Source organism: Aspergillus piperis (assembly GCF_003184755.1).
Source record: "Aspergillus piperis CBS 112811 unplaced genomic scaffold BO85scaffold_33, whole genome shotgun sequence".
Lineage (NCBI taxonomy): Eukaryota > Fungi > Ascomycota > Eurotiomycetes > Eurotiales > Aspergillaceae > Aspergillus > Aspergillus piperis.
The window spans coordinates 149,955-165,671 of NW_020291623.1; the positions used below are offsets into that span (position 1 = coordinate 149,955).

The following is a 15,717-nucleotide window of genomic DNA, read 5'->3' on the forward strand; positions in this document are numbered from 1 at the left end:
CCATGTTCATGTCGGGAAGACCGGTGGTAGGGTGCCTCTTGTGACTCCGGTTCAGGGAGGGGAAGCGAACGGGGTCACGAACGAAGAAGACGGGCTACTACAGGTGAGACGATGTCTCAGAGGTCCACGAGAAACGAGTCAACTTACCACATGGTTGCCGACAATGTCGTGGTTGCCCTCCTCGGTGAAGAACTTGACGGAGAAGCCGTGCACATCACGCACGGTATCTGCGCTACCCTTCTCACCACCGGTGGTACTGGCGCGGAAAAGCACCTTGGTGGTCTTGCCAACTCCGTTGAGGAACTTGGCGTGGGTGAGGTGGGAGATGTCCTTGGTGACGCGGAATTCACCCCAGGCACCATTACCCTTGGCGTGAACAACTCTGTTGAATGAATTGACGAGGTTAGTGGACGAAAGTGCCGATGAGCGGTGGGTCAGCCGGAAGGGCGGCCGTACCTCTCCGGAATCCGCTCCCGGTTGAAATGGGTCAACGTCTCGATCAGCAAGGTATCACCCAAGGTGGTGATGGCACCGCCGCCAAAGGTCGGCAGGGTGGTGCTGACGGAGGGGTTGGGCAGGGGTTGACCTGGAGGCACATCGTTAGAGGAGACATTGGACAGATGAGAGAAAGGATACGTGTCACCTACCCTCGGCAAGGGTGTAGACGGGCTTGGACATGATGATGGACGTGAGATTAAAGTTTCCGGGTATAAGGGAGGATGCGCTAGTAAAGCTATCCGCGAGGAGGATCCAAAGGGGGTCAAAGAAGATGTCCACAGAGCCGGCTCTGAGGGATGGGGTTCACGGTGCACACGAGAAGAGGAAGAAAAGAGTCACTGAAGACAGAAATAAAAAGAAACATCCTGACGCTGGAAAGCCCCCAAGATAAAATTTTTCCCTCCCGGCCGCCCTTTAGCGCCAAAAGTGGATGAGGCCGTATCTAGGACCCGACGGTTGGTGACAGCTCGACACCCGCTGGGCCAGATCTAACTGCTAACAGTATAAATTAGATAACTCGGGCCAAGTTTAACCAGTTTAGGGCTTGTCCCCTCATGAGGGGTGAGGGGTTCCTCGGCCCGTGAGGAGTTTCTTTTGCGTAAGTTTGCTTTCCCGCCCTTCCGATTGGTCGGTGAGCCAGAGCCTCTGCTGTAGTCACATGACAGTCATCATGCACGTGCCCGGCTCCCATCCGAGGAACTGCCGAGAAATGATCAGCGAAAGATAGGGAAACGGGAAGATAAGGTATTCGAGATACAGTGGACAAGCCAGACAGCTTAATATGATGTGAGATAATCGAATCATATCTCTTATATGATAGGCAAAGATCACTAGTAGTATCCACCGAACTCAGTAGTTTGCATGCGGACAGCCCCTGAAGTTTGAAAAGCAGAGTCCAAGATATATGTTCACTACCCGATGAGTTGAATGATAGGCTTATAGATGTAGCAGAAGTACTGCTATTGGTTTCAATTGACGGCCACATTTGCTTCACATATTGCGGAGACAGCTCATTGTTGATCAGTATCTGTTCCTCTTCGAGAAATTTTTAAGATTTTGAGCAAAAGGCATAACTCAGATCGATGCCTTATAATATCGGGCATCGGGCGATGTCAGCATAGCAGAGAGAGTGACCGGCAACGATCTTCTCTATATCAGCTTTAACACCTTGGACATGGTACAAAGTCATGGAAGGGTCAGCGGTGTGTGAGCCCTGGGTAAGGCCGAGGCCTTCTCGAAAGCCGCCTAGCCTGCCCTTTCTGGCAAGCTTAGCAGTATGATGCCGGCTAGCTCAACCTAATAAGATCAATGGGAAATTGTGGTTATGGCCAGTATGACGATGAATGTTAACAGACGATGCGAAGGTCTCGTGTACAAGGAGAAAAGTGGTACCCCGGGGTTTACGACAGGTCGACAGCGACCCGTACCTGACAGATTTGGGGAATGCCCTTCATGCTTCTGTAACCCATGAAGTCATGTAACTGGGCTAAAATGTGGAGCATGACAGGGTTAGACTATGGTACCAGATAACTAATCTTCTCTATTTATATTTGCCACGCCATGCAAGTTGGCGTGCCTATGGAATCACTGTGAAAATGTTGATGAGCACCATTTGATGCTGACATAGAGCGGTACTTTGAGTCGTATACTTACGTAATTTCCCTCACCCAACTTTACGGAAGCTTGAAGTCAATGAAATGAGAATGTTTGTATGTCACACCCTTGGCATAAAGCTATCTGAAACAGAAATCACCACACAAGCAGAACGGCTTCATCCGGTAATTTGTACGATAAAGATGCACCTATGCCCGTGTCAAATGTCACAGCCAAGTCGCATTATAGGAGGTCTTGTCGTAAAGGATCATCATTGGCTTCAACAGGCTAACTGTAGATGATGCAACATTACCTACTTCAACGTTAAAGATCATGTAACGTGAATTGAAAATAGCGCTTTTCCCTCCCATTGTCCAAAATGGATGAAACACATAGGAATCGTGTTCAGCAACATTCACAATGATGTCGGGTTGAAGTTCCGCCTCAAATGGTGAAGGTTGTACCTTCTGTGCCGAAAAACCTCGGCTCCACCCCACGGGGACGGGAACAAGGATCACCAAGAGGGGCAATCTATGCCCATATGAGTGGGGAAAGAGCGACAGACTTTTTAAGAGACGATATGGGTTAGTAGTCTGCAAGAGTAGATCGCGGTGGAAGAAGCCTTTAGAAACGCGGATTCTGTGACGGACTATCTGTGAGAGTACCACCAAACGCAAAAGAAATTCGGAAGCATGTGCCATTACATGAATTACCAGGTCCTCCGGCTGAGTCCGACGGCCTTACTCCTCCTCATATCACACCCTTTCGTCAATTGCTTAGTTTGTGAAGGGAATGCACTGACCTATACTCGGACTTCTGGCCGACTTCCGAAGGCTGTTGCGGACCGCCGAGTGGAGCCGATAGAGTTGTATGAACATTACTTACCGTGGCTATTCATCATATAAGCAAGCCATTGTCCGATGGTAGTTGTAGGTCTCTCCCCATATTCTTGATTACCTTGATCAAATAGTTGATACGACTTCAACATGACGGTCCGATACTTGAAAAGCAAGTCTCAACCCCCGAACTCAACTGCGACACCTCAGGTGGACGTGAGTAGCGTTGTAAAGGGGGTAATCGACGACGTTCGTGCCAATGGAGATGCAGCAGTTTGCAAGTACTCGGAGAAATTTGATCGCTGGTCGCCAGCCTCGTTCAAGCTCTCCCAGAATGATATAGATGCTGCCCTGGCAGCCTGTTCGCCCCAAACGATTGCCGACATCAAGGAGGTGCAGAAAAACGTTCGTGCCTTTGCGCAGGCCCAGCGAGACTCTATTCGCGATTTTGAGTATGAGATCCAGCCGGTAAGCCCATCCAGCTTGTGAAAATGAAATGAAACATATGCCTGTGAATGCGACACTGACCAGTTCAAGGGAGTGCACCTGGGCCAGAAAAACCTTCCCATCAACAGCGTTGGAGCGTACGTGATAACCCAACTTCTAATTGTTGAACCCCATACTTATCGATGACACCAGGTACATCCCCGGAGGACGCTACCCGCTGCTAGCATCCGCCCACATGACGATTCTGACGGCCAAGGTGGCTGGTGTGCCTTATGTGGTTGGCTGTACTCCCCCAATTGCCGGTCAGATCCCCCATGCCACGGTGGCCGCGATGCATCTGGCTGGAGCCGATGAAATTCATCTGCTTGGCGGGGTTCAGGCGATCGCGGCGATGGCGGTGGGCACAGAGACCATCCGAAAAGTGGACTTCCTCGCGGGACCGGGAAATGCATTTGTTGCGGAGGGGAAGCGGCAGTTGTTTGGCGAGGTGGGCATCGACCTCTTCGCAGGCCCGACGGAGATTCTGATCGTCGCCGATGAGACGGCCGATCCATTCACGGTAGCGACCGACCTTCTGTCACAAGCTGAACATGGGCCGGATTCGCCAGCTGTGCTCATCACGACCTCGGAGCGCATGGGACGGGCGGCCATCGACATCATCAATCAGCTGCTTCCGAATCTATCCACGCGCGAGCTGGCGGGCACATCGTGGGACCGGTTCGGGGAAGCCATCCTGGTGGACTCCCTTGACGAGGCGTGGCGACTGGCGGATGAGTATGCGAGTGAACATGTGCAGATCTTCACCAAGCGGCCTCGTGAGGCACTAGAGAAGATGACAGCGTATGGAGCGCTTTTCTTGGGGGAAAAGACATGCGTGTCATATGGCGATAAGGTCTGGATTCCGCCATAGGAAAGCTTACATGGAAATTTGGAAGGCTGCTTCTAACGTATGCTATTTTTCAAACAGGTCATCGGAACGAACCATGTCCTACCCACCAAAAAGGCAGCGCGGTATACAGGAGGTCTTTGGGTGGGCAAGTATCTGCGCACGGTGACTTACCAGGAAGTGACTAGTAGCACCGCCAGTGGGGAGCTGGGTCGGCTGTGTGGTCGAGCTGCAAGGGCGGAGCAATTTGAGGGCCATGCGCGCTCGGGAGATCTACGGGCCCAGAAGTACCTGGGGGATAAATATGACTGGATTGCCTCGTCTGATCAAGCCAACTTGTGAGAGATGCTGGTGGGTACCCTTGATGGCCAAGGACCGTCGTCGTACACTGGCCCTCTTGAAGGGTGATCACGTAAATAGTTAACGTCAGATAAACAAGCTGGGAACAATAGTGTGAGCAAACTATTTTGAGCATGATCATTCAAAAATTCATCTAGGAGCCGTGACTCTAGGATGTACTTACACAATAGTAGTGCTCACAATAATCGACAAAGTGATTGATTGGGAAGCATGATTAGTCATATTGTGTAACGTAACCGGCAAGCGAGTCGGCCAGGCAAGCCAGTCGGCCACCTGTATATCCCATACTAATCCAGCAATTTTCGAGCTGTAATACTACAGCCAAACTTTATAAATTTAAATTTATCTAATAAAACTGGCATACTAGAATATATCTAAGATTGGTATATAAATATTATAAGATAAATATCAATATTAAATCAAGTAAAATATATTACACTGTATTTTTTGGTAATTTATTTCAAACTCGTATTATATATAATATGAATCCTATTATATTATATATTTTGATAGTTGGTTTCTTAAAGTATATATATAGCTTCAGTTAATATTTTGTTATAATTAAACTTACGGTGGGTGAGATATTAGAGTTAGATAAATGTTAGATTAGTATGGGATACACAGGTGGCCGACTGGCTTGCCTGGCCGACTCGCTTGCCGGTTACGTTATGTATCCCCGAAACTCGGCCCGAGAGAGCCAATCGCCGACCCCCCTTTCTTGCCCCAGTTTTGATGGCCGGCACCGGCGATCCATCGAAAAACACCGTCGCTGAACGTGAACAGAGAGGTCCAAGAGAGGAAATCCGTCTACAAGATACATGAATAATACACCATACTCTGGGAATTGAATGTGCTGTGCAAACAATTCTTTTCGAGTATCACACCTCCAATAACGCCCCTTGGAGAGCACCGCCGTGGGAAATCGCTCCAACGATGGCGGCACAACGATCGTCTCTCCTACCCGCGGATATGATAGAGTCGCAGCTGGCTATCATTGATCTTCTCACGGCCATGTTTCCGGGCCCGGGCGAGCTGGACTTGCCCGAATCTACATCGCAATGTGTGGATCAACTACGGGACTGGTGTCAAGATCCATCGACCGTGCCGATGGGAATCCCTGCCAGCCTCTTGCTGGGAGTGTGTTTGCCGCTGGAGGACGGCGGGAAGACAATCCAGGTCAATGTCTCCATTCCCTTGTACCATGATGACCCTGCACTAGATCAGCCACCCCCGGCGAAGTATACACTGCGCCAACCAGACTGGATGTCCAAGGCCGAGGTCGCTGCGCTGGCCGCTACGATGCCGCAGGACGACGTCTTTACGGCCTTGGACCATGTTCGTGAGGAAGCGACGCGGTTTTTAGAAGCCCAGCCAACAGAGCCGGTGAACCTCCCACCGAGTCAGTCAGGGTCAGGGCATCTGGTGCGGGTTTGGTTCTACTTTCCTTCCCTATCTACGCGCAAGAAGCGGGATGACCTGGTGCATCACGCGCCAGGTTATGGGCTCACTGGATTTGTGTTGGCGGGCAAACCAGGCGTGTTGTGCCTGGAGGGGACATCGCAGAATATCGATGCGTACATGAGCTTCATCAAAACGCATTCCTGGGGGGATATTCCCAGTCATCAGAAAAAAGTCAGCGAACGATTTCGCGAGACGGAAGGGGTGCAGCGGGTATTTGAGGGGATGGAGGAGATTACGGATTCCCTGGGAGAACGCAGCGGGCAGCGAGCCAACCGGGGGGATATGCAGGCCCTGGAGGCGTGGCTACAGGCCCGCGGATTGCAGCATGCCTTTGAGCAGGTGATCTTCTAGACATCAAACCATAAATGTAACTACAATATCAGTTCAATCATCACCAATAACGTGCGTCTCTGTGTAAGCAGTCAGCCATCCTCCGTCGTAGCCATACGCTCCCCTCAGGCTCGGAAGCCGATACTATTGTCCTAGCATCATATTTATCTTGTCAGCTGTAATAGATAATATTTATTTTTCTCCTATCTCTACACCTGTATGGCATGCTGGACCTTCCCCGGCACTCTCCTACCATTGTAGATATTTTGTTGGAGTCCTTCAGGGACCCCGTCGCATTACGACCTGCGTGGTATGCCACAAGCAGATGCTATAGTATCTTTGACATTTTGACCTTTCACCCCCTTTTGAAATATCCAATGAGATAAACGTTCTGCCTCACAATAAATTTATCCAAGGATGAAATTTCAAGTGATCAATCGGCAGATTCCGTGCGCTCTGGTCAGAAGCGTAGCTTGCCCTGAACCGTCATCCGCATTCCCCAAATGTTGCTGGAGGACGATGCTATATCTAGTATGGACATCCTACCCCATCAAAATTGACAAATTGAATTGAGTGAATTATCTCGTGGAAAACTATCTACCATATGCTATTCGTGGTGTTCCGCACTCGAGAATCACCTGCGAAAGGAAATGTATCCCTAGCGCAGGCAACCAATAATGGCACTAACAATCGTCTGGGGGCATTTCTGACACCAATATCTACTGTCTTGACTCGCAAACAACTCCAGGCGTATGTGTATATTATTTCAGTTCTTATATGTATGACATGGCATCTTGAATAAAGCAGTGCAAGAAAATTGAACAAAAATCCACTTTGGGTATTCTTGTACGCATATACCCCATCGCCACAACACCACCATCATTCCTCATTGATGAACAGAAGGCTCGCCACACACTTCTAGCAGCGCTTTCAATGCCGTCCTAATATCAGAACCACTATAGGAAATACCGACTATATCGCCTGCCTTTCCACCTGTGTCTGGGAGATCCTCGTAGACACAAGGCTCAAGTTCAAACATGTTCTTCTGCTCCGGAGGCAAGTTCTGCATTGGCGTAAAAGACAACATACCAGAAGGTCCATGGATCATACTCAAGTCAATGGTAGTCAGACATGGAAATAGGTCACGATGCTGACAGAGGTACGTTAACCACTGCGACGTCAAGCTCGTCACTGATCGCAGACTAAGCTTCTTCAGATTTGTTTGCGAGTTACAGAGAAGGCGAATGAGATCTTCAGCTTGCATCGAAGTTCCCCAGATACTGATCCGTTCCAGGTGATCTAGAGCTGCAATGGACGCACTCAATTGCGAAAAGAACTCGACGGCGAGATCGGTGTATCCGAGGCCAAGATGTAGTTTGCGGAGACCAGTCGCACTGAGGATCATGTCCATCACAAAAGTATAGTTCTGGGGGGTCAGTTCCTGCTCTAGGTGCAGGTTCTCTAAGGACTTCCAGCCCGTCCGAAAGACGGCATTGCTGTAGAGTGACTTTGGGAGACGCGCAATATCCATGACTTTGGAGGTGTAATTCATGCCCTTGCCATACCAAAAGAGTTTAACCGGAAGAGAGGCGTCCGCGATGAGGTCAAGGAGGATGCATGCGACATCGTCGGGATTGAAGGTCGGGCTGTCGTGGAGGTCCGCCTTACTTTGGGGTTCTGACAGAATGGGCGATAGGATAAACGATCGGCAGTTCACCAATTTCTGTGTCAGATCATCCCGCAGCCGCCGGATCAAGGGCATGTCCAGGGGACATCGGAGGTGGCCAGCAGCCGTCCAGTGCCAGTCCATGTTCTCCCCCAGTCTCGGCTCTGGACTCAGAATTACCAGGTGTTGAATATAGCCTCGTATCAGCCGGTTCTCGGCCAGCGCATGCAAGTGGTTTAAAGAGTGTGCGGAGAAGTCTGTGTAGTACTCCGCGTACCGTTGCGCAAAACACCGGTTGGTGAGGAGATGAGCGGCGCGGCAAGTCCCTCGGAGCGCGGCCAAATCTTGCGTTGCAAGCTCTTGGCAAATCCTCTCAACCATCTCCAACGGAAGAGTAGATAAACGGGAAGGCTTGCACATCATCTGCTCTGAAGTAGACTCTAACATTGTGTTCATTCTTTTGGGGTACAAGGAGAAAGGGCCACGGCCAGGCGCGGTCGCGTATGCTTTAAAGGGAGCGAGATGGATGCAACAGGGTCCTTGGAAGTACCTTGGAGGCACACGGCGATCATTGAAGCGTCACAACCACCATCTACCTTGACCCCACACCCAGAAGATAAAAAAGTATCATCATCGTGTTGGAATCGTCAATACCACTATAAAATCAGCAGAAGACCCCAGGGAAAAAGTGACTCTAGAGGTGTGTAGCGTCACTTCTGGTTCCTTAACATACTATGTGGTTTAGCATTGAGCCTGCCAGCACTTCATAAACAACTCTCTATCAGCTAAAATGTATCCAGCATCACTATAAGTTATCTGATAAAGTGATGGGCTATCAGCAAGAGATGGGCATATTCATCAATCGCTGGCTTGTTTCACCCACACAATGATATGGTGGCCTCAGGCAGCAGCGCAACTTGACGATCCAGGGTGCCGTCCCGACAGATAGTACTTGAAGTGATCACTATCGGTCGATATTATAAGACTTATGAGAGACATCGCTAACCTAGAGCTTGCTATCTTCATGTCATGTGAGGGCGATGTCGGTAGGTAAGAGAGCCTGCAATACTCACGTGGGTGCCATGGCAAGACCCGGGCAATGACAATGACATCGATGGGGAACCGCAAAATGGCTCCAATTTTACTCCGTGTGTATGAAAGTTATACCAGCATCCTTTCGATGATGATGGAGCTATCCCCCGTAGTTGACCTAACATATGCTGCGTGGGTCATGCTGAGTGAGTGCAGTAACGCCCACAAGTTCCAGGTTTATCTAACCTGGAAACCACCTCAACGGAACATGCGGCATCAATAATTCACTTGTGATACCGAATTTATCCCGAACAAGCGTGGAGTTGCCGGTTCAACATTGTCGCTGGCGTGGTTCGTCCCAGTGAAGCGTGGTGGGTGATGCAACATGGGGGCGGTATCAACCACAACCTGATTTGTCCAGTCGGCTAATCTCCAGACTGGAAATGTGATCACCAAGGAACCCTTCACCAGGAGCAGAAGGTCGAGCGAGTCGCTGACAGGGCTGAGAAAGCTTGATAGCGGGGCTGAAGTCAGCACTAATTCCAGGCAGACGCGAAAGTGTACTAGCGGTTGCAAATATATCCATGTTCCGGCCGATCAGGCTAGCTAATCTGAATGCTGCTTAGCTACAACTCGTGTCCTAATAAGAACATCCATATTAAGCAATAATATCTCACGTACCTTTTGCAGCAGCACGGGAAGTACCTACAGACAAGTCGATGAAGAGTAAGCCGAGCTATTGGAAAAGTCGGAGTGATTTGTGATATTGTGGTACATAAGTGCCATCGCTACGTTCCAATATCGATGCCGAAGGGTTGGAATAGTCGTAGGATGGAGATGTATAAAAAAAATACAGCAATGCGCACATGAGCGGGAAGGGCTCTTAATGCTTTGTTCCTTGTCCATCACAGACCTTAAGACAATAGGGGCTGACCCTGTCATGCCCTGGAGCTGTTCGCTTTCGGCTAGCCTGAGCTACCGCCGGTAGTCAGCCTTACCAGTGTCGTCCAATCGTGTCCATTCATAGAGAACATCACATATTTCGTCTTCCTCCTCTAAAGCTGCTAGATCAAGCGGCTTACTACCTTGGGCGTCTTCCACGCCGGGGTCTGCACCATGCTCCAGGAGCCACTTCACGGCCGGAAGATTTCCCTGGTAGCTGGCCGCATGAAGGGGAGTGCCGCCGAAATGTAGGAATGCAGGATAGCCAAATTCATTCACGTCGGCCCCACGCCGTAGCAGGTGGTCCATGATTGGTAAGGCTCGTCCATCCTTCCTACATGTAGCATAATGTAACACATTACTGCTGTGGATGTTGGCACCATGATCGAGAAGGAGGTCAACAATCTCCGGGCTACTTCGGCGGGAGGCCATACCAAGAACTGCCCCTGAGCCCTTCTTAGGAGACTGATCAGGCTTTTCAAGGTCATTGAATGACTGGGCATTCGGGCAGCCGAAGGTGGGGTCGGCACCTTGTTCAAGGCACCAGTGAACGAGCCGTACATCGTTCCTCTTCACAAGGTGTCTGTTCTTTTGGTTAGTCCACGTGATCACCAACAGGGAAGCAAAGGATACCCACACAAGTGGCACCGTATTAAGGGGGTGTAGCCGAGTCTCAAAAGTAAGACCGTGTTCTAGCAAGGCCTTGACTGCCTCGACCGAGTGTACTTCATCCACGACGCTGGGAGACTGGGGTTTGGCGCCAGCATTTAGTAGATGGCGCATAGTGTCGATGTGATCGCCCTGGGCAGCTTCCCTCAAGCCCATGGTCAGAACCTCTCGGTCTAGAGCCTTGGCCTCCTGGTGTTTCTTAACTTGGGCCAAATCACCGTGACGGCAGCTCTCCAAGAAGGGCTTATTAGCCTCCTCCAGCACCTGAAATAGATGTGACATTGTGCGTGATGAAACAGATGGAACAGATTCTTGAAAGGATGGTGAGGATGGCGAGGGAGTGAGACTTGTTAGGTTTGTCAAATCCGTGAGCGGCGGCTGATGAAGGCCCGGGGGGCGGTGGATGATGCGGTGGAGAAACTAGGCGTGGGGGCTGCAGCGGCTACAGCCATCGACCTTTCGGCATCGTGAGCAAAGATTCCAGGCTAGATGTGGTTAAGCATGCTGCCGGGGGCCAAAGAGCAATGTCGGCCATGTCGCTGGTCGAGTGGCCAGTCAGTATAATGAAGGACTTGGTGGTCCACTTCCTACGCTGCATCTTAAAGGGTGACGCTAGGCCTTCCTTCCACCAATTCAGCATCCGTCTCGTGGGGGCAGGAAATGCATAGCTGAAAGTGGTATCTGCGTGTAAAATCCCGCGCGTACAGACGGCACCAAATCACGATATAAAAAGCAGATTCATCCAGCCAGTGGCCCATTTGACAACCATAGTCATTCATTCCTGGTCTTCTATAATGGCGGTTGGCTTGAAACGGGCTTTGCTTCTTGCCCTGTGGGCTAGTGGAGTTATCGCTGACTCCGGTTCAGTCGATCAAGATGGTAGCGCCCTGGGAGCCTCTGTCCCTACTATAACATCAGTTACTTCTGCTATAGAGAACATCCCGTCCATCTATGCGGCAGAACCTCCGGCAGTGGCGATTGACAATGGCGATGGCAACAGCAAGGAGGATGAGGACGACGGTGAGACCTCAACTGCAGTGGATGTCAATCAGCTGCACCTTCGCAGCCACAAGGGAAGCAGTAGTCATGGCAAAGGAGGTCATAATCATCACTCGAAAAAGACCAAGACGAAGACGAAAACGAAAAAGAAGACCACTAAGACGACCAAAACCACCACGAAGGAGACCACCTCGACTACTACCATGACCAAGGTACACAAAACCACCACTACCACAACAACAAAACAGAAGCCTACTACTAGTACCAATGCAAAAGAGACCTCGACAAGTGAGCAGCCTGCCACCCCAAAGCCGGCCGATTCCTCTTCAAAAACATCGAGTAATGAGGAGGATCATCGTACTTCCACACGTACATCCACGAAGGGAAATTCCGCCGGCGTCACCAGTACTCACACCACCAAGTCTCATGGCCACTCAGACTCCGCCTCAACGAGCAAGGCTACCAAGAATACAGCCACACCAACCACAAAGCAATCATCCCACTCCCAGACTTCCACTTCATCGTCTGCATCTGCGTCCACAACCGAAGTGCTCTGTGGATCAGACTGTTCCAGTTGTTTGTCTAATGATATAGATGCCTCTTTTGGTTCCACCAAGCGGTCTGGTCATAGGAGTCTGATACGTAGGCTCTCATCATACTTGGAATGGATGCAAACGGAGATGAGAAAAGGGAAGCTGCTGGCGAAGGATAGTTCTAACATGAAATCTACCTCGGAAACTATAGGTTTTGGTGATGACCCGTTCAATTTCAGCCAGATCAATATCCGAGGCTGTACGGTCATAGTTGTTGTGTCGAAATATGCCGTCTATCAGGCCCATTTGTGGCAAAAGCCGGGATTTGTTGTTGTCAAGGAAGGTCGAGCGGTTTTGGATGAAGAGACGTTCAAGACCAAGATCCTGGATTATCTGGCCTCCGATACAAATCTCAAGGACGAGCGCTTAACTGGGTCGTCCAAGTATCCGAGCCCTGACACTAAGGTTTACATTGGAACCCCGTTAGCGCGGACGGGTAAACAGGCTCCACGGTATCCAGAGCAAGTGAAGCGCATCGCTGCGCAGGTCAATTCGGTTCTGGGCTTGTCAGCGGAACCGACGGAATATGACTACGAGACGATCAAGTCCAAAGATGACAGCGATGAGGCCATGAGCAGCGACATCACCTATGGTGAGGGTAAATTTCTCTTCCAATATCGCGGCAGTTGTGCGAGTCCCACCTGGCAGGTCTGGTATGGGGGCAAGGCCAGTGGCCCCCTCTGGGAAGCTTCGCAAAGCAGTGCGCAGAAACGGTCGGATTCGTGCTCTCTGTTGTCTTCAGCTACTCCCGCCACTGTCACAGCAAAGCTCTGAGCGTTTCCACGCTTTTCAAAGTGCTTGGACCTGCTGTTGAGGCATCCGAGGGGTTTGGAATAAGAGAAACATAGCCAGCCGATCGTATTGTACCACATTGACTGTACCATAGTATCTTAGTAGTCAAAATTGTCACCCTTTACACTCGACATGATAATATAGTTGATATTTTATTCGACTAATGATCCAGTGCATGTCTTCTTCACCTCTATTCTAGTCTCAGAGGAGATAAATTCTCGAAATGTAAAGAGGACAATGTATCAAAAGAATGGAGAGTTTGAGACTAAATGTGACCGCGCCAAGACAGCCGGTGCGCCTCGCTGTTTCCATTGGTGGACATCCTGAAGTTCTGGGGGGCAAAGGGAAGAGACCCTTTATTACTATCTCCAATGATTTTGGCTCACGGACCCTTTGGCGGGACACGGCACAACTGCCGGGGACCGAAGCAGTGTCCGTCATCCCTGCTATCTCACTTCGTGAACGTTTGATATTACGCAGCACTATCTTCGTCAGAATGATTGCCAACCTAGCCATCGTAGTGGCCTTCGGCATTGGTCTGATGACTCTGCTATACATGATCATCCAGCACCGGCCCAGCAGACGAGCAGCAACTGATGAGAAGCGGCCACCTCTCAAGCTCCCGCTGATCGGGGATCTTCATACCTCTCCCATCGATAAGCCCCTCGCCAACTGGGACGACTGGGCGAGACAAAATGGGCCCATCACCATTTCCAGGTTATTTGGGATCGTCCCAGTCGTGATACTCAACTCTTACGAGGCGGTCACTGAATTGTTCAGTCGCCGCAGCCAGTGGTATAGCAACCGGCCGCGTTCGGCGATGATGGAGATGATCACCGGAGCAAAGCCCGGACAGTCTCGATTCACTCTGATGCATGATTATGATGATCACCTCAGGCTGCATCACAGACTGCTAGCTCCCAGTCTCGGGGCCCTCGCAGCGCCGCGATATCAGCCGTTAATGGAACTAGAGAACAAACAGTTGCTCGGTGACCTGTGTGATGCTCTCCACGGATGTCCTGATGGCGCCACCATCAGCACCGCAACGATTTATCCCCTCCTGGAACGCACTCAGTCGAGTATTATTCTAGGCTTACATTACGGCCTACGAATCCTCCACCCCGAAGACGAACTTCTGCAGGAGATAATCGGCATTCAGGCCCAAGTGACCCATCTGGCTGCTAATCCCGGCCTACCAGATCTTATTCCAACCTTGCGTCAACTGCCTGGATTTCTTTCCCCCTGGAAGCGTGCAGCCGATGAGCTCTTCGCAACCCAATCAGAACTCTACTTGCGTCTGTTTCATCGGGGAAGGGACTCAGACAGCTGGAACGCCACAAAGCAAGCCCTTGCAACGGCCGAGAAGTACACGGCGGTACCAGATCTGGACCTTGCATTCACACTGGCCACATCTATTCAAGGTGGGATGGAGACTTCCCCTCGTCAAATGCTATGGTTATTCATTGCGATGCTGCACCGACCCATAGTTCTTTCCCGGGCGCATGCCGTGCTTGACGCAGTGGTGGGACGAGGTCGAGCGCCGCGATTCTCCGACCGGCCGAAGCTGGTATATATCGATGCCATTGCTCATGAACTCTTCCGCTGGAGGCCCATCTCGCCCGGTTCCATCCCGCGACGGGCCGACCGGGACGACGAGCTCCAGGGGGTGAAGATCAGCCAAGGCGTCACTGTCATGGCCAATGCATGGGCCGTGGGCCGAGATGCACAAATTTTTGACTCTGCCCTGGGAGATCTCCACGACTTCGTTCCTGACAGGTGGCTGCTGCACTATAACCCCGACAACGCAGAGGCTCAGCTACGGTCCGACCTCCCGCTGCCCGTGTTTGGGCAGGGTCGACGCATCTGCCAGGGCAAGAGAATTGCTACAGATGGGGCCTTTCTGCAGGTAGCCAACTTGTTGTGGGCGTTTGATATCATGCCCGTGGAAGGGGAAGAGATGGATCCATGGGCCATGACCGTCGTGGGGTTCATGACGATGCCCAAGGAGCTGAGGATGCGGCTGAAGCCTCGTGGTGACTGGATGATGGAGGCCATCAAACGGGGACCTAAGATCGCGGCGGAGGACTTGGATCAAATGATAGGGTCTGTCAACGATGTGGAGAAGTAAACGGAGACAATATTAATTGCTGTTGATGTTAAGAGGTAATGTCGGTTATAGGACTGATGGGCACTGGTTAAGGTATGGTCTAACGGTACGGCGTGAAAGCACAGTCTAACAACATGGTAGATGAGTCAGAGAAGCTTAAATTAGAGTGAAAGTAGAAATAAAGTTGGCTATGAAAGTAAGCTTGAAACTGTAACTTTATTGTTGTGAGATTTAAAGATGCGGCCCGGTCGCCGAATAGAAAAAGCAAAAGGGCATAAACAAACTTGAAAAAAAGATAAAGTAGGTTTGTAGGAGAAGAACGAGAAGCAGAGCAGAAACAAACAATGCAGCCCGACAAGTCAGCATAAGATTACCAATAAGGCTTATTAAGGAGTTAAACAAGGCAAAGGATCATGGTTGTTGTTTGTATGTTGGACAAGCAGGGAATCATAATATTTTATTGTCTCAAGGGATTGCCGACCGCGGCCTGATTCTCCGCATTCCCA

General features: G+C 50.5%; 7 protein-coding genes across 7 annotated transcripts; 4 read left to right on the forward strand and 3 right to left on the reverse strand.

Annotated features, from left to right (window-relative positions):
• Positions 1-2,187: 2,187 nt before the first annotated feature.
• BO85DRAFT_207841 (uncharacterized protein) lies at positions 2,188-2,935 on the reverse strand. The gene has a single exon (XM_025654587.1). The coding sequence runs from the start codon at positions 2,790-2,792 to the stop codon at positions 2,319-2,321; it is 474 nt and encodes a 157-aa protein (XP_025510216.1). The 5' UTR covers positions 2,793-2,935; the 3' UTR covers positions 2,188-2,318.
• A 142-nt stretch (positions 2,936-3,077) lies between these two features.
• Positions 3,078-4,760, forward strand: BO85DRAFT_507729 (histidinol dehydrogenase family protein; the record flags this gene model as incomplete). The annotated part of the gene is made up of 4 exons (XM_025664416.1): positions 3,078-3,395; positions 3,459-3,511; positions 3,567-4,266; positions 4,342-4,760. 4 exons carry the CDS (start codon positions 3,078-3,080, stop codon positions 4,600-4,602), a joined length of 1,332 nt encoding a protein of 443 aa, XP_025510217.1. The 3' UTR covers positions 4,603-4,760.
• Positions 4,761-5,389: 629 nt separating this feature from the next.
• On the forward strand, positions 5,390-6,482 carry BO85DRAFT_454189 (DUF1115 domain protein). The gene has a single exon (XM_025661219.1). The coding sequence runs from the start codon at positions 5,728-5,730 to the stop codon at positions 6,430-6,432; it is 705 nt and encodes a 234-aa protein (XP_025510218.1). The 5' UTR covers positions 5,390-5,727; the 3' UTR covers positions 6,433-6,482.
• Positions 6,483-7,297: 815 nt separating this feature from the next.
• Positions 7,298-8,458, reverse strand: BO85DRAFT_472827 (uncharacterized protein; the record flags this gene model as incomplete). Its single annotated transcript, XM_025662580.1, has 1 exon — positions 7,298-8,458. One exon carries the CDS (start codon positions 8,456-8,458, stop codon positions 7,298-7,300), a length of 1,161 nt encoding a protein of 386 aa, XP_025510219.1.
• A 1,204-nt stretch (positions 8,459-9,662) lies between these two features.
• BO85DRAFT_408339 (ankyrin repeat domain-containing protein) lies at positions 9,663-11,002 on the reverse strand (the record flags this gene model as incomplete). The annotated part of the gene is made up of 3 exons (XM_025657395.1): positions 9,663-9,720; positions 9,791-10,634; positions 10,689-11,002. The coding sequence occupies 2 exons, from the start codon at positions 11,000-11,002 to the stop codon at positions 10,085-10,087; spliced, it is 864 nt and encodes a 287-aa protein (XP_025510220.1). The 3' UTR covers positions 9,663-9,720; positions 9,791-10,084.
• Positions 11,003-11,514: 512 nt separating this feature from the next.
• BO85DRAFT_472829 (uncharacterized protein) lies at positions 11,515-13,086 on the forward strand (the record flags this gene model as incomplete). The annotated part of the gene is made up of 1 exon (XM_025662581.1): positions 11,515-13,086. One exon carries the CDS (start codon positions 11,515-11,517, stop codon positions 13,084-13,086), a length of 1,572 nt encoding a protein of 523 aa, XP_025510221.1.
• Positions 13,087-13,990: 904 nt separating this feature from the next.
• BO85DRAFT_454191 (cytochrome P450) lies at positions 13,991-15,620 on the forward strand. The gene has a single exon (XM_025661220.1). The coding sequence runs from the start codon at positions 14,066-14,068 to the stop codon at positions 15,230-15,232; it is 1,167 nt and encodes a 388-aa protein (XP_025510222.1). The 5' UTR covers positions 13,991-14,065; the 3' UTR covers positions 15,233-15,620.
• Positions 15,621-15,717: the final 97 nt, after the last annotated feature.